Below are 18,756 nucleotides of genomic sequence, written 5' to 3' on the forward strand. Positions count from 1 at the left end.
AGAATTACACCTTCAACAAAATGGCGACCTAAAGAAATTCAAATCTCTGGGTGCAGACTACAGAAAGACAAATGGACCATGAAGTTACTTACCGCTAAATACAACATGGTGTACAATGAGAAGGAAGCGTGTCCCGAAAAGAATGACTTCCTGGAAAATAAACCAAAATAATCAGCCACTTCTACAACAATTTGAGGTAACCTAAGCATGTTTATCTTGCCAAATTCCCACCCACCCAAAGTGCAAATTATACAGAGAGGTAAGTCCATTCTGGAAAAGACCAATCCAATGAAATTAATTACAAACTATGCATAATGGAAGAAATGCATAAACTCCTACTCTCCATATATTTGCATACATAAAAGCAATCCTTTTGTGATGTGCTTTGAGATATTTAGACATAAAACACAATCAGAGTGCTTGCTGTGGGTGTAATTTATATTCAATGTTTTAGTGTACTGCACAAAGCCAAGAGAAGAAACTGAAAATAAATCTAGTTTGGATAAACAATGGGTACAGCCGTGAAATATGTGAGCACTCCATGGAAGACCTGCCCAGATTTCTAACAGATCCTATTTTGCTTGGGTTGACATTAGGCTGGCATAGCAACTAGAAGGGATCATTAGGATGAGTGGGATTATAGGTTGGCAAATGTTGGCATTAAATTCTCAGAGGCTACTAGGGGCCTTGGGGTTGAGTGGTGGTTATGTGTTGGCGTAAGTCGGCATGGGGCTATAAATGGTCATGGGGTGAGTAGAGAGGATAGATTGACATAGAGGACATGAGGGTGGTTTGAGGCATGCATTGGCATAGATGGGTCATGGAAAGTGAGTGGGTGGAGTGAGGGGTTGTGAGGGATGAGGGATAAACTCCTTTAATTGCAAGTGGACAAATTTTAAGAGCACTGAGGCAGACATTTTAAATGTCCTGCAGCTGCCTCCACAGGGTTGGGGTGGGGGGGTACTGTAAGTGGGCAATTAGTGCCACCACCTTATCCCATCACTGCTCATATTAAGCCACAAGGACTCAAAGGCTAATCCCTGTCAGGATTGCTCACGGTTCCCAGAGAATTGGGAGAGGGGGAAAGGGGAAGGAAGAGGAATTTTCCCTTGTTTAAAGTCACTACATGCCTGATCTAGGATCCCATATCAGGAAGAATCATCCCTTGCCATTGATTCCTCTTCCACAACTCTCCCTCTGCCATCACTCACTCTGGCCTGGGTCCAGTGAGGATTCTAGGCCTCGGGCAGTTGTCATGGCAGCAAAAGCCACCATCTCACCACTGGTGTTGCTGTTCAATACAGCTTTCTGCCCCTCACTGGATAGCAACTCTCACCAGCTGCAATTTCTACCCTAGGGTCCTTATCATGGTGGAAGGCCCACTGCTGGCCTGTAAAGTGCCTCAGAGGAATAGGAAGCAGAGGGCCTTCCCAGAAAAAGGGCTCTTGCCAGCTTTCTGCAGAAGGCCAAGATGGCCATGAGGGCCGAGATCCCCGTGAGGGCTCAAATCGCTTCACCATCACAAGTTTTTGCCAGGCATGCAGAGGAGGCCAGAGGCAGTGGAATAATGTGGGTGGCTTTGATAAACAGGAAAAAAATGTGACATCAATCACAAACAGCTGCAACTTTCATTCAATTTAGGCGTAAAACATTCAACTAAAAGTACAAGTTTCACTGTGATGTGGGAATAACAGAATTACTGTGAATTATAGTCAGCTGACATTCCTGCCTCTTGTAAACAACACAGTCCATAAAACTGTACAGTGTTCCTAAATTTTATGTGAAATTGTGTCATAAAAATCTAAAAGAATTATGTGTAATAAAAGTAAAAGGTAGGCTACCATTGTGGCAGTCTACTTTACTCTTCACCTGAGTTTCCTTTGCCCTGACTTCAGTGAACACCTTGGGGTATGATGTAAAAGGGACACCTGCTTCAATATTAACCATTTTGCATCGTCTCCAAAGAACAGCTTTGCTTTCATCTCTTCCTGGAGTGCATATGTGGGGGCAGGAACTGTAGCCATACTTAAATTGCTCTATAGAAAACTACTGTGGAAACTGGGGAATTGAAATAGAGAGAGAAAGCCCTGCACTCAGGAGGTCTGGCAGCATCTATGAAGAATGAGTTAGTCGGTGTTTTAGATTAATGACCTTCCACCAGCCAAAAAAAAAAGCCATTGACTTAAAACATTAACGTACGGAAGTAACATTCCATTTCATTCCTTATTAAGTAACAATTCCTACCTTGCTTCCTGAACTTTACTTTCATTGCCTCTGCATTCAAAATCCACAATGTAACCGAGGGAACAGTTGATTGTTGAAAAGTTTGGATTGCAGACGTCTAGAAAGTGTGGCCTTAAACGGCCGACAGACACTTTTGCAATGTCAGTGAAGGACTGGCTAATGGCACAGCCAAAGATGAAGCATCCGACTTGTTTATACAAAGCTGCTACATATGGGTTGCGAATAAAGGATTTGGAACGCTCCTTCATGTAATGGATCCGGTAGCACTCTCCTGATATTATCTGTTAACAAAAACACACAAAATTATTGCTGAGGTCATATCGTGTTTCCTGCATATAAACAATGCCTTGTGGAACTAAGATAGCCCGCATTATAATTAGCAACATCGTGGCTGATAACTTGTTTGTAAAAAGAGAAGATCAGGGAAGAGGCTATTTATTACTCCATCAGGACAATTATTTCTCACCGTCATAGGAAACAAGTCCGCATGGAGAATTAGAATTAAATGGGGGAGCTTGTCATGTTTGCCAATGGCGTTAGCATTTCAGCCAAGACACTAACAGAAAAACGTAATTATACTTTTTGGTTTCAGGCTCAGGATATTGCAGGATTCCTCAATATAAGTTCTCACAAGCTGCTATGTACATATCTAAATATAAAGGGAGCCTGTGTGCATGAAATGATTGAAAATAAAGTAAAACTAAATGGGAGGTATGATTAGTAATGGCACAGTAATGTGTCACCACAGGGCATTTAAGGCATGGCAGTCAGGTCTGCCAGTCTGGGGTGGCACGGTGGTTAGCATTGCTCCCTCAAAGCGCCATGGACCCAGGTTCGATTCCTGGCTTGGGTCACTGTCTGTGCAGAGTTTGCACATTCTCCCCATGTCTGCATGGGTTTCTTCCAGCGCTCCGGTTTCCTCCCACAGTCCAAAAGATGTGCTGGTTAGCTGCATTGGCCATGCTAGAGTTTGCCTGTTGAGCTGGCACCGGAATGTGGCACCTATGGGATTTTCACAGGAATTTTATTGCTGTGTTAACGTAAGCCTATTTGTAGCACTATTAAATAAATAAAACTAAATTTCTCTGTCCAAGAAAAACAAAACAGATCTGCATTATTTGCCAAAATTTACAAATTACTAACACAAGCATGGTCTTGCATGCCATTCGGACATGCAAAATTCCTTAAAATTCAATTCTGTCTGCAAAAGACAGATAGTCATGATACCCAATGAAGACCCTTTAACATTTCTCAAGCAACAGAGAAGTCACTAAAGTAATGCATAATGTTAAAAGTTCTTTCATCCATTCATGGATTGAGCAGTTTCTGCGAGAAATGCATCGATAACAAATTTTCATAAAGTTTTTTTTGACAGACTAGGCCCAGAGGCATGGATTGTTGCCGTAATCAAGTGGCGTGGTGGGAATTTGGTAGACTAGACAACTCCAACAATGCAAAGGAATACAATCTTGACCACAGTTTTTTAAAAGCTACCACCAAACATAAGGCATGCATCTTACTATTACACAGCAGCACAGGTCATTCTTGCACACGAAGAAAAGCAGGTGTTGTAAAAACATTTTCAAATACAATACGTGGTACAATACAAACACAAAGGATGCAACAAATAAGATAGCTAAAGCACAATTGGAAAGCAATGTAAATTATGCATGTTTTTATGGCAAAGAGAATAGACTGCAGAAAGCAATTTCCATGGATCAAATAACTTCTTCTGAAATTAACTTTTTTTAACATTTGTGGGGCATGAGCATTGCTGGCTAGCCAGCATTTATTGCCCATCCCTTGCTGCCCTTGAGTAGGTGGTGGTGAGCTGCCTTCTTGAATCGCTGCAGCCAAGGGGTATGGGTTAGGGAGGGAATTCCAGGATTTTGACCCAGCAACTGAGAAGGAACAGCAATATATTTCCAAGTCAGGACGGTGAGTGGCTTGGAGAGGAACTTGCAGGTGGTGGTGTTCCCATATATCTGCTGCCATTGTCCTTATAGATGTAAGTGATCGTAGGTTTGGAATGTGCTGTCTAAGAATCTTTGGTAAATTACTGCAGTGCATCTTGTAAATTGTACACATTGCTGCTATTGAGCGTTGGTGGTGGAGGGAGTGGATGTGGTGCTAATCAAGCAGTCTGCTTTGTCCTGGATGCTGTCAAGTTTTTTGTGGGGACTATTGTATTACACCCCTGACTTGTGCCTTGCAGATGGTTGACAGACTTTGGGGATGCAATGGCTGAGTGGTATCATCACTAGAATATTAACTCAGAAACTCAGCTAATGCTCTAGGAATCTGGTTCAAATCCTGCCATGGCAAATGGTGGAATTTGAATTCAATAAAAAAATCTGAAATTAGGAATCTACTGATGACCATGAAGTCATTGTTGATTGTCAGATAAGCCCATCTGGTTCAATGTCCATTTTGAGTTCCTTTAAGGAAGGAAGTCTGCTGTCCTTACCTGGTCTGGTCTACATGTGACTCCAGACCCACAGCAACATGGTTGACTCTCAATTGCCCTCTGAACAAGGGCAATTGGGATGGGCAATAAATGCTGGTGAGCCAGCAACACCCATGATCCATTTCAGCCGCTTCTGCCATCTGATCTAATAGAGGGAGATTTGACTGTCACCAGGAGACAGATGCCAGACTCAGCCTCAATTTAGTGGGCCCGGTTACCATGGTTCCATAACAAGTCGCGTTAAATCCTGCCCATTATCATTCTCTCCCTAAACTCTTCCATCTTTCCAACCATCTTTCTTCTTTTAGAGACCCTTAAAACACACCAGTCTTACCCCTCCTTATATTTCTATATATGATTCAATGTCTATTTTATGTCTTTGTGAAATAATGTGGAACAATCCTCCGCATTGCAGGTGCTATATCAATTCAAGTTCTTGCTAGCATTGTTATAATCCCAAGATATTCCCACATTTTCAATAATTTCACCAATTTTGGAGAGTGAGGAACACTTAAAAGTTGAAATAAACACAAGTCCAGTGCTCCTTTCATGCTTTCTACCGACACTACTCAGCAACTGCTTGCATAGATTCCTTTTTTCCAAAAAAAAGCAAGCAAAGCAAATTATTTTAGCTAGACCGTTGCAGAAGGCTGATGCTTCCCGGGGGGCGGGGAGACAACCAGTCACCCCAAAGTGCACATGGAAGTACCCAAACAGCTTTCTGTAAAGTTCCATTAGCAGAGGCCTGCAGTGGGACAGCTCTACAGACCCACATCTCGTCCTAGAATGCTGAGTTTGGCAGAGAAACTCCAAAAAGGGAAAAAAAATATACATACAAAATAAACACTGGTGTAATTACTACCAGCTTTCAGCTTAAGTTACCCTGTTTTACATTTAGCTTGATAGAATTGAAAAGAAATGGCCTGAAGGAAATTGTATATTGCTTACTGTGAATTTTCCTGCAACCTTCAGCCCGCAGTGCAAACCGCACCACCTCCCCCCCCCATACCCCCTCCTTTTAGAAATGCAGCCATTCGCAATGTAATCAACATTACTGCTGGAATCTGAGCTTTGCATGTCCAATCTCTCACTTTAGGTAATATGATTTCTAAAAGCAGTCATCCATGGTCTGCCTGCTAATTGGCTCAACTAATCACTTTATTGCCTGCAACACCAAGACATTTGAAGGGAAGGTCCAAAAACTGTCCAGAACATGCAAAGCTTAAAACATCTCATAACAAACGTACAGTTGTAAAGTGGATAACCCTATCAAAGCTCACTTTCCTCAAGATTAACGAAACGGCTCTGAAGAATTACCATCAACTTCTTATTCTTAAAATAATTGCTGTATAGTTAGCCTAATAAAATGAAGTTTTTTCATAGCAACAATTTTTTCATTGACAAGTGAGTAGTTGATTAGTTTTACAGCTTTGACAACTGGTAGAGTTGGTGACAGAAAGCTCTCTCAAAGCTTGTTTATATTGTCAGGAAGATCCACGCATTTGGAAAGAATCCTTGAAAATAGAGATTCAGATTGGGCAGAGAATATGTCCCCATTCATGGAAATGAACTTATCATTAAATTGATCAACAGACCTTGTTTGTAAAGATATTATTTGTTCATTTTTGACATGGATTCCAAAAGGAAATTCCATAACCAGACATTTTATTTTAGATTTATTTCTAAAAGTATTGTTGGCATGAAACGTAACTTTTTAGTAACAGAATGGAATTATAATTTTGAACATTTGGTCAACAGAAACTGATGATCATAGTCAAGTAAATGATTTTGGTGACAACACTTTAGGGAATTAGCTTGGAGGAGATGTATCGAGACCCCCGACACATGGGGCTCTGGATCAACACACAAAGTAAGGAGTCTCACAACACCAGGTTAAAGTCCAACAGGTTTATTTGATAGTAAATGCCACTGGCTTTCAGAACACTGCTCCTTTAGCATTCCAAAGGGACAGTGTGCCGAAAGCTAGTGGCATTTACTACCAAAAAGACCTGTTGGACTTTAACCTGGTGTTGTGAGACTTCTTACTGTGTTTACCCAGTCCAACGCCGGCATCTCCACATCAACACACAAAGCCAAGGTGCCTCCGTTAATAAGCCTTTCGCCAGTTCCATTGCCTTGCCCTTCCAGAAAACATGCATCATGATCTTCATCAATTCCTAGCCAAACCATTCTGGCATTGATAATTTTCAGGAAAAATAATTGGTGCAACTACAAAACATAATAAATAGCTTTGTTTCGGGGCAGACTTTTTCAGTAAAATTATTGACAGCAGTAATTTCACCCCTTTGATTATTTGCAGACGGAGTAATTCCAGGAAAAATATCCACATTCTTGCTTCAAAATGCGACTTGTTTCAATTTATTAATACTATGCTGAAATCCATGTCAAGGTACAAGGTCTTTAACTCTTGCAAAATACCCAATGCTGTACAGTAAATATCACCGTGTATACCACAGTTCAAGAAGATGGCTCACTACCACCTTCTCAAGGGAATTTAGGGATGTGTTTAAATACCAGTCTTGTTAATGATGGTCACAATCCATGAATGAATGCAAAAAACCCCAGCAAGCTATGTGGGCTTTGGCATGGTGCACTCTATGCCATTGCATGCATATCTCTTGAAGGTAGCCTATTTTATGACCTTGTTTTAAGCAAGGCAAATTAAATTTTTTCTGTTGTTTGTAATGGTTACGCCACAATCCATCGAGAGGCCGACCAAAACTGCATGGTTATCAGACACTTTACCGGATTTTGTGGCAGTACAACTAGGTTCACACTGGTGACCTGAAGGAATTCCAGTCGTAGCTACACTTTTAGTTTGGATCGCAGTACAGTAACCCGATTATCTTAATTGCTGCCCTTTCAGGTCAAAATTCCAGTCTGACACGAATAACTTCAGAGGTTTGCCCCTCCACATTGAGAAATAAACCTGGATATTTTTAAAACCCGCAACTCACTGAGTGATATGTTGGACAGAAAGGAAAGTGATCAAGAGAAAAAAAGACTTATATTGGGTTTTAAAGCCAATTATCACAGAAGCATATAATAGATTGGACAAAAAGTCAAGCCATAAAAGAGAAATTGCTAACCAATTTGTTGCCTTTATTCTGCCTTTTCTGACAACTCATTTTCAGAACTCATTCAGGAAATGTCTAAATCAGGAATGCATTTAAATTACACAGAAACGGAACTGTCTTCTTTGACATCATCAATGTCAAAAGCTTAACACAGTAGGTGAGGCAAGCAAGGTCGTTTAAAAAGCAAAATGTGCAGGTTGCGGAAACCTGAAACCATAATGAAAATCAGTGGACATGGTCAGCATCTGTCAAGGGAACACCAGGGTTGGATATTTCAGGTATAAATCCTTTCCTTAAAAAGGTTTTATCCCTAGAATGTCAACTATCTTATCATAATGTGGCTCCTTGATCTACCTCGACTACCTTCACAACTAACAAATGTATTTATGCAAGATATGACTGGCCTCTCACCAACAGAACTATCTACTGATTCGAAAGTTGATGGTTGAAAGGCAAGGCAGTCAAACATTTGAACCAACAGAAACTTGTTGATTTTATGCTTCCTTTTAAGACTCCACAGTAATGGTTAGAGAGCAGAATATTGAATCCACTGCCACAGCCAATGTACCTACGGGTGTGATGCCTGCCGCAAACCATACTTGAATCTCCATAATGACAAAAGTACACACCATGTTTACCAATACATTGGTGTTTATAGCACACCATATATTATACTTCTTTTTAATTGTATACTTTGAACAAGCGTTTCAAATCATTTTTTGTATGGTTTCAAATTTGTGTAAAGTTGGTTATTCACTGAAGAAATATTTTCTAAGCTAGTAGTTCAATTTTAATTTTAAAAAAAAAATCACTTTGGGAGATATTATATTCTTTAACTCAGTGCTGTCTACAAGACATGAAAGAATTCAAACCTATTGAACAATTAACACAAACAATAACAATTTGCATTTATATAGCACCTCTTAAAATGTAGTAAAACATCCCAAAGCACTTCACAAGAGTATTATCAAACCCATTTGATATCAAGGGATGTTAGTGGATATCAAAATTTTGGTAAGAGAGCTGGTTTGAGGGAGCATTTGAAAGGAAAGAGGAGTTTAAGGAGGGAATTCCAAAGCTTCAGCCCTTGACAGCTGAAAGCACAGCTGCCAAAGAGAAGCAATTCAAATCAGAAATGCTCAAGTGGCCAGAATTGGAGGAGAGTAGATACCTTGGATTGCATGACTGGAGATGAGAGCGATCGGGCAGGGACAAGGTTATGGAAGGATTTGAAAGCAAGGATGAGAATTTTAAAATCACAGCTTTGCTTAGCCCAGAACCATCGTAGGTCAGTGAGCACAGGGACACAGTGACACAATGATTAGCACTGCTGCCTCACAGCACCAGGGACCCAGGTTCGATTCCCAGGTTGGGTCACTGTCTGCGCGGAGTCCCCACATGCTTCCTATGTCTGCATCAGTTTCCTCCGGGTGCTCCGATTTCCTCCCACAGTCCAAAAGATGTGCTGGTTAGGTGCATTAGTCATGCTAAACTCTCCCACAATGTACCTGAACAGGTGCTGGAGTGTGTCGACAAGGGGGTTTTCACAGTAACTTCATTGCAGTGTTAATGTAAGCCTACTTGTGACGCTAAGAAATAAACTTTAAACAATGAGCGAACAAAGCTTGGTGTGAGCTCGGATAATAAGATAGATTGCCAGAGCATGGACAGAAAATGATTTATCCTATCTGAAACACATTTTATTCAATTTGTAGTTCTCTTTAGAGTATCTGCATATCGGTGTCCTTCTCTTTCTTTGTGTGCCTCTCTGTGACAGACTTTAGTATCTATTATAATCAGTCCAGTCACATCCTGGCCTGAAGCCAATTTATCTGGCAATCTTTAAAGGCAATCTAATGAAAATCAGATTTTTCCCAATTGAATCCAAACGCATAATTCACAGACAGCACTAAAGTTTCACCCTGTCCACATCATTTCTTTTTGTCCTATTTCCCAATCTCCATATTTTCTGGAGGGAAGTATCTGTTGCCAATCAAAACAAATTGCAAGGGACTAGCGTTTTTACTACATCAGTGTTTCTGTTTGTTTTATCAAGTGAAAAATTAAATATACTCTTTATCATGAACAATGAAGAATACTGGGGGCAGAATTGGATAGCCCCTGAAAATGGGTATAAGATACACAATTAACTTCTGCCCATTCCTCCTGTAATGCTGTCTGCTACTTTACATTTAGGTGCGTCAGCCCAGTGCTAAATGCACTGAGTGGTTGGCTATATGCCTTAGCAGGGGTTGAAGTTCATACAAAGACTTGAAGAGTTATGTTGTTCTCCTCAAAGTCAACCTGTAACTCTTAAAGGGGAGATGCATTCTGGCTGGAGTGAACAAACAATAAAGAAAATTATAGCACAGGAACAGACCTTTCGGCCCTCCAAGCGTGCACCTACCATGCTGCCTGACTTAACTAAAACCCCCTACCCTTCCGGGAACCATATCGCTCTTATTCCCATCTCACTCATGTACTTGTCAAGATGCCCCTTAAAAGTCACTATCGTATCCGCTTCCACTACTTCCCCAGTAATGAGTTCCAGGCATCCACCACTCTCTGTGTAAAAAGTCTGCCTCATACATCTCTTTTAAACCTTGCCCCTCGTACCTTAAACATATGCCCTCTAGTAATTGCTGTGGGAGCTGGAAGTGGCTGGGTAAGGCACTATGAGCATGAAGAACATTGACTAACAGTGCAATTTTATGTTGAGCATTCTTCCAAAGTTCTCAGACGCTGCAGTGGAGACCCTGCTGCACAAGGTCATAGAATCTCTACAGTGCAGAATGAAGCCATTCGGCCCATTGAATTTGCATTGATTCTTCAACAGACGGTACCACCCAGGCACTTTCCCACAACCCCACATGTTTACCCTGCTAATTCCCCTAACCTACATCTCTTGGGATACTAAGGAGCAATTTAGTGTGGCCAATCCACCTAACCTGCATATCTTTGGATTGTGGGAGGAGACCGGGGCAGCTGGAGGAAACCCACACGGACATGGGGAGAACATGCAAACTCCACACAGACAGTCACCCAAGGTCAGAATTGAATCCAGGTTCCTGGCACAGTGAGGCAGCATTGCTAACCACTGTGCCACCCATTGGGACGACCAGGAGAAGAGATGCACTCAGTCCATAGGTGTCCAAGAGGTGTGCCAAACAAATTCAGAGAAGACAATGGGAGCATATAACCATCACAGTCAATGCAAGCAAAGATCTGGATGCAGTGCCCAAAGAAGTTTGATGGCCTCACATGAGTGATTAAGGTCAGCAAATTCATTCCTGAATGCCAAATCCTTAGAACGGAACTAAAAATGTATGACATTGCTCAATTCATCACCAGTTCTCCACTTCCTCACCTCCCAACATTCTTTATCGGTCACAGCTCTCACCTCATAGTCATAAACCCAGCTCAGTCTCACACAATAGACACGGGTGCAAACCTCACACCCACAACTCATTGTGAGCACACATTGTCAGATATTCAACCCTGGCAGGCACATTACCCACATATCACACTCACTGAGGCACATTTTTCAGCACTGTGGTCAAGTAGACTCTGAGTGTCAGTAAAACAGGGAAAGTGAGGTGTAGGAACGTGTGTGGGAATTGGAGTTTGGCTCACAGGTAATTCAGTCTGATGAGGGGATCATGGACTCCACAGTCCATGTGTTAGTTGCCATCTCCCTCCCCTTTTAGTCCTTCATTCATGGTGGTTAGGGCATGGCATATTATGACACGCTCTGCAAAGCTTCACCAGAACAATCCAGGCAGTAGGAGCATGTTTGAGCACCTCATTAATCTGCTCAATCACATCTGGTGTTTTTATTACATACAAAATACCCTCATGCCCGTGGGTCTCCCACATTGAAGTTATCAGCCAAGTGGTCAGCAGATAACCCTCAATACCTAGCAGCCATCTTTGGGTTGCTGTGGTAGCTCAAATGCAAATCATCTAGTGGACAGTCACATGGCCACTGTTAGATACTGGGCATTCACATGCATAATGCATTGAGTATGGCCACATACGACTGGAATTCCTATTGATTGTGGTACATCTTAGAATTTGCACACGTGCCTGCAAAGTACCATGCAGGTAGTCAATGCACTCTGCACCGTGCAGAGGCTTGCAATCCTGTGGAAGCCACCTGCTCACTCCACCTGCTTCTCTCTGCTGAGAGGGACTGAAATGTATTCAGCTCTCTTTGTATACAGAGCCTAAGTGGTTAATACCAAAACAGAAAATGTTGGAAAATCTGACAGCATCCATGGAGAGAGAATAGAGCCAACGTTTCGAGTCTAGATGGCGGACTGGGAGAGGTGTGGCAAATATTGCCCACTTCAGCCTGGAAGGGGCTGGATGCAAAATACCCCCCAGTCCCTGCGGTGCCCAATGGGCATGGAAGGCCTTGATGGTGCCCTCAGACTCTGCATGCTCCCTCTCTCCAAGAGCACCCGGCCACAAATATAACGGGGTATAGGGACAGACAGTCGGGTCGGACGACCCCCTCAGTCACCCGCTTCCCGGTCCTGTTAACAGCATGTTTGGCTAGGCCCAGGAGCAGGTTATTACCTAGACAACTGGATCCTAGAGATGTAGTAACAAATATCCCATTCCCTATGACAAATGACAAGACGATTTGATCACTTTGGTTCCCATCTAAAAAAAAACTTTAATCTTATTACCCTGAACTTTAGTTACTGGTGATGTTGAATGGGTGCTATTACATCACAGGAAGTTTTGGAGCACTCCCAGTTCCCAACATATCTGGCCTAGAGATCTCACTTGGCTAACCACCATGTTGGCCACGTACAGCTTTGTGCTGCCTCAGACATTTTGCAGATGTTGCAGTGCAATCATTGACAAGCCAGATTGGATTTTTTTTAAAGTGCATTCCCCCCACCCCCCGCAAAACCAATTTCACTGCCTGACGTGGTCACCAATAAAATATGATCCTCTGTTTATCAGATTGTACCAGAGATAATGAGGAATAACCGCTCTGTGACCTCGTTCTGTGGATCTCCTATTGGACAATAACACAGCAAAATATTATGGAGAAGCTATTGCCCGTTCCTCACCTCACCAGCCTTCCCGGCAACAGCTGCGACATGCGGCCAAGCATTGTGAAGACCGTGTACTGAGAAAATGCGCAACTTAAAAATAAAACTTTTATTTTCTTAAAGTTTGTTTTTTTAAGCCAAATGGAGTGAGATGTGTGTTTCACTTCAAAGTTAGCTGCGGATCATTCACGTCAAGATAGCTATAAACAATTCATTTAGCTAGTTGCTGTTTGTAGCAGCTGGTGAATCACATTCATGTATGATTCACATCTTACTATTTAGAACACTTAGGATTTTCTTTCTTGCCAAATATTCTGTAATATATTATCCACACATTGAGGTTTTTTTTAATAAACTGATTTTTTTTTAAATGGCTGTCTTTAGAGTAAAGACACTAAATAAATAGACATTGCTTTCATTTCTTAAATGTTACTAACTCCCAAAATGTTCAGAAGTGTGATTTGGTTTCCTCTTCAACATGACACTGATTTCTTTCGAATCGCGTATTGTTTGAACTCTTCCTAATGCAGGAAAAGCTAGAAGATCTCCCCATGTTTGCATGGGTTTCCTTCGGGTGCTCTGGTTTCCTCCTACAGTCCAAAAGACATGCTAGCTAGGCGCATTGGCCATGCTAAATTCTCTCTCACTGTACCTGAACAGTCACCAGAGTGTGGCAACTAGGGGGTTTTCACATGAACTTCATTGCAGTGTTAATGTACGCCCATTTGTGACACTAATAAATAAACCTAAAACTTTAGAATTATCAAGTCAAATTAGAGGTTCGCATTCTATAGAGAATGGAAACCTTTCTTTATATGGGACTGGTAATCATTTACTTTCCACTACCTAAAAAAGCTACAGTTTTGAAGTGTGCATGTATTGAGCAAACCGCCTTCCAAGCCATTTTACCACATGTCTAAACAAACAACCACAACTTGTGAAGTGCCTTGTAATAAAAAGTTACAAGGCACTTCACAAGAACATAATAAAGCAAATTTTGACACTGAGCTCCATAAGTGATATTAGGACAGAAAGTCTAAGGTTGCTTAAAAGTTGTAAGGAGTGAGGGAAAGCGAAGTAGAGAGACAAAGAGCTACGGAGGGAATTTCAGAGCTTTGAGCATAGTCAGCTGAGGGCACAACAACCAATGTTAGAGCAAGTAAAATCAGGGATACTGAAGAGGGCAAAATTAATTCAAGGAACTCAGATACCTTGGAGAGCTATGGGACTGAAGGAGATTGCAGAATTAAGGAAGTAAAATGTATCTATGACTCATAATGACTTACTGCAATGAAGTTACTGTGAAATTTCCCTAGTCGCCACTCGAGTATACAGAGAATTTAGCATAGCCAATGCATCTAACCATCAAATCTTTCGGACTGTGGGAGAAAACCAGAGCACTTGGAGGAATCACACGCAGACACAGGGAGAACATGTAAACTCCACACAAACAGTGACCAAAGCCAGGGATTGAACCCAGGCTTCTGGCACTGTGAAGCAGCAGTGCTAACCACTGTGCCACTGTGCTGCCAATTGGGCAAGGCCATGAAAGATTTGAGAGAAAGGTTTTAGAAGTAAGCTGTTATTTAACTGGGAACCACAGTCTGATTCAGCCTCAACGTTGCCAGCAAAAGGGAATCTTCGAGAGCTAATGGCTTTCATCTTCTTAAAGTTAATTACAGCAAATTTCTGCTCATCCAATACTGGATGTGGATAGCAATCTGATAATTTAGCAACAGGGAGAGGTGCAGGTGTGAGGTAGAGTTGAATATCATCCATCTGCATATGAAACTTAACATTGTTTGTGGATGGTGTCACCAAGAGGCAGCAACTAGGTGAGAAATAGGAGAGGCAAAAGGATAGATCCTTGGGGAATGTACCAGAGGGATGAATGGGATGAGAAGCCATTGCAAGTGATACTCAGACTACAATATGATAGATGAGAAAAGATTCCAAAACAAGAATTACATTGAACTCAAAACATTAACTCTTGTTTCTCGCTCCACAAACCTACTGAGTTTTTCCAGCACTTTCCATTTTTATTTCAGATCTCCAGGATCCACAATATATTCCTTTTAGATAAGAGTGGAACCAGGTGAGCAAGTCCCATCCACGTGGAAAATGGGGGGAGACATTGGAAAAGGGGATTGAGGTCAATCTTGTAAAAGGCAGCAGACAGATTGAGGAGAGATAATTTACCTTCATCACAGTCATGTGAGGGTGTCATTTCTGACTTTGATTAAAAAAACATTTTGGTACTTTGACAGGTGCGGAGACCTGAAAGGAGAACTTCAAACATAAAGATCCGGGAATGGTGGGAATGGATTTGGCAATAATACGTTCAAGGATTTGGGAGGGAAAAGAATTGTTAGAGACAGGATGGAGCTTGCAAGGATAGTGGGGGCAGAGTATTGTTTATTTGAGGAGAGGGGTTATGGTGACTGATACAGAGGAGAGAGGCAGTATCCAGAGAAAGAAAACCACTAACAATATCAGATAACATAGCAACCGGAAAGGGAAGTTGTATGATTAGCATTTTAGTGGAAAAGGAGAACAGAAGGGGAGGTCTCATGGACAAGATGGGCTGGAAGATGGCATGAGGGAACAAACAAGAGCATGACGTGAGTTTGGAGCTGGGTCAGGGAGAAACTTTAGAGGATTGGCCAAGTGTGCTAGAGGAACATAAGAACATAAGAAATAGGAGCAGGAGTAGGCCATCTAGCCCTTCGAGCCTGCCCCGCCATTCAATAAGATCATGGCTGATCTGGCGTGGCTCAGTTCCACTTTCCCGCCCTCTCCCCATAACCCTTAATCCCCTCTCTTATCAAAGACCCATCAACCCGCTTCTTAAAAATATTTAGCGAGGCAGCCTCCACCACTTCAACGGGCAGAGAATTCCAGAGATTCACCACCCTTTGAGTGAAGAAGTTCCTCCTCAACTCCGTTCTAAACCGCCTCCCCTTTATCTTGAGGCTGTGCCCCCTAGTCCTACTGTCTTTTTTGAGCGGGAAGAGTCCCTCCACCTCTATCCTATCCATCCCATTCATCATCTTATACGTCTCAATGAGATCTCCCCTCATTCTTCTAAACTCTAACAAGTACAAGCCTAGTTTATTCAGCCTCTCCTCATAGCTCAACCCCCTCAACTCCGGTATCAGCCTAGTAAACCTCCTCTGCACTCCCTCCAAGGCCAAAATATCCTTGCGTAAGTGCAGCGACCAAAACTGCACACAGTACTCCAGCTGCGGCCTCACCAATGCCCTATACAGCTGCAGCAAGACCTCCCTACTTTTATATTCAATCCCCCTCGCTATGAAGGCCAGCATCCCATTCGCCTTCCTGACCACCTGCTGCACCTGCAAGCTGGGTTTTTGCGACTCATGCACAAGGAAGGGAGGCTGCAGGGGGGACAGCTGATTGGATAGTCTCAGTCTTGACAGCAAAGAAGTCCACTAGCTTGTGGAGGTAAGTCCATGTAGGATGAATTCTCATCCCAATGGTCAACATCGTCCAAAAAGTGTTAATTTTCACAAGTAGATTGGTGCCATCCAGCTTTACCTCATCTCCTGAGTCCGCCACTGTTGCTGGATTCTTGATTCACATGAGAAAGATCAGATTCTTGACACAAATGGCACATGGGAAACAGGTCACCTGTTATATTTTGCTTTCATAAAATATGCTGAATCCAAAGTTAGCATCACGGGATTGCAATTTAGATTTCGCTAACATGTCCCAAATCGGATAACCGGAGTTCAGAACTCCTCGCCAACCCAAATTCAAGTATATTGTGTCATCTGACATACTCCTCAAGAAACATGCGCGATAGTGAGAAGGCCATTTACCTCTTCATAATACTGCTGCACTCCTTCCCATTTGCAGAGAGGTAAAAGAAGCTGGGTGACCAAGTGTTACCATCATCGGAAATCTCTCTCCTTGCGACTGACACCCGTGCTGATATTGGAGGGTGGCCTTCAGCTCCCAGTAGGTCACATTCCTTCTGGCTTCCTCCAATTTCTCAACACCAAATGGTGCTCATGGAACTCTATCATGCTGCTGTGTTGAAGAATTTCCCCTTTTGTGCCACAGCACACACAACTCCCACCTTCATACCAAGCTACAACTCTAACAGCTGCTGTCTCACACTCCTCAGCCAAGTGTCCGGCAGCCTGGAGGTCCCTGAGCAACATTTCCTGGGCATGTAGCTTATTCTAAAGATGAGTGGGTTGGGCAGGCTATTGCTAAATTCAGTGTTGTGCGCTGTCCTTGAAGCCCATTTTTGTCTGAGAAACAAAGAGGTTTTAATGTAAACCTAACAGACAAACACTTCCCTGGCTGATAATTCTGCAAGGGAATAAGCCGAGTTTTAATTCAGGAAGCACTGTCTGAGCTATAACATGTTACAGACAATGGTATTGCCCAGAGGGGGGGAAATGCACCACTTTGTTTCCATTGTTGTAGAAAATGTGAGTTGAAAGCTATTGTTCAAAATGACACAGCCAAGACAGGTCAACTGAGGGTTCTCTGTAATACTTTTGTTTTATCCTCCCCTGTAAGCGAATCGTTATGCTACACTAAAGTAGTATTACCAAAGTTGATAAATAACCTTGACAAGGTTGTAAGTAACTTTTTTTTAAAAAATGAACATTTATGTTCCTCCGTTACACTGCTCATGAGAAATCGTTCAATGAGAGTCATTCAGTAATTTCCAACTTCATGGTGTTTAAAATTATGCACAGCACAAGCCTGGATTACCAATATATGCTCTTGGTGGGTAAGGATCCTCAGCAGCAGTGCAAAGGCAGAAAATTACCCCTTATGATTCCTGGTTCTCCTCTTAGGTTAGGCAACTGGTTCCCTATTAGTCAGTTGCTCACTTCAGATAAAGACAAAAGGAGGTTAAAATGGATAAGAGTCTGAAAATGGGATCATGATGCCTGAGTAATCTGCGCCCATACAAAGTAATGCTGGCATCTTGCCAACTTCATCCTGCCTGCTCCTTTGAATGATAGTTCTGTGCCGCCAGCACCAGCCACACTGTTCATTGGCTGTGCATATTCAGTGCCGAGCCTAAAATCCTAACTAGCTGCAATCAGTTAGAGCTAGCCTGGCACTGCTTAAAGCTGGCAGGAACCTCTTAAAGAAGTGCATTGTGGCTAGAACAGGTGCGGACAGTTGTGGCAAATGGGAGCCAATAAAAAGTACACAAAATGGTGGAAAACCGGCTCCGTCCTTTTAGTGAAGATGGTGGAGAGGAAGAGAGGTGCACTGCATCTTGCAATGTAAGCAATGTTTCATTCCTCCATCTCCCCCCCACTTACCTTGTCACAACTTATCTTTGTGTCTTTTTTTTCAGATACCCAAAAGATACAACCTAGCCAGGCAGTGCAGGTCACAAAGGAGAGAGCAATGAATGAAGCACAGAACCATTGTTTAATTTCACACGTTCCCAGCCACCAGCTCGGATACTGACATTATCTTATAGGACAGATATAAGTCAGAGAGCTCCCGCTGGACTCAGGACAGCCCAACCTGTGCACTTTTGCAGCTCGTAGACAACACGTCAGCCCCCTGTGTGACTTCACATGTCAGGTTTGTATTTTCACACAGGGGTCGAGTTTGCAGTGCTGTGCTGGAGCGTGAGAGGAGTGTGCTGTGGAGATAGGCAAGGCGGGAGGCCCGTCTCCATTTTTCAATGGAGTAACCAGTGTCTAAAGGCCCCCTAAACCTCACCCCTTGCATTCCTTACCCCCCAAAACAAACCCGCATGTCAGTCTGTGCCACCTCAAATCTCCCATGCCATTTCTATCCTGCAATGTATCCTGCATATCCCCTCAAATCACCACACCACATCACCTGTATTGCCCCACTTATCTTCCAT

At 42.5% G+C, this 18,756-nt stretch overlaps 1 protein-coding gene across 2 annotated transcripts in view; it reads right to left on the reverse strand.

The window, feature by feature from the left end:
• The window catches only part of plpp3 (phospholipid phosphatase 3), a 134,276-nt gene that overhangs the window by 63,140 nt on the left and 52,380 nt on the right, over positions 1-18,756 (reverse strand). For both annotated transcript variants that reach the window (XM_080195410.1, XM_080195409.1), the window contains exons 3-4: positions 2,245-2,525; positions 93-150 (exon numbers count right to left, since the gene is read on the reverse strand). In XM_080195410.1, coding sequence (XP_080051536.1) covers positions 93-150; positions 2,245-2,525 — 339 coding nt within the window. The remainder of the gene's footprint in view (positions 1-92; positions 151-2,244; positions 2,526-18,756) is intronic.

Source organism: Carcharhinus amblyrhynchos, chromosome 9 (assembly GCF_965287045.1).
Source record: "Carcharhinus amblyrhynchos chromosome 9, sCarAmb.v2.hapA, whole genome shotgun sequence".
NCBI classification, from domain to species: Eukaryota; Metazoa; Chordata; class Chondrichthyes; order Carcharhiniformes; family Carcharhinidae; genus Carcharhinus; species Carcharhinus amblyrhynchos.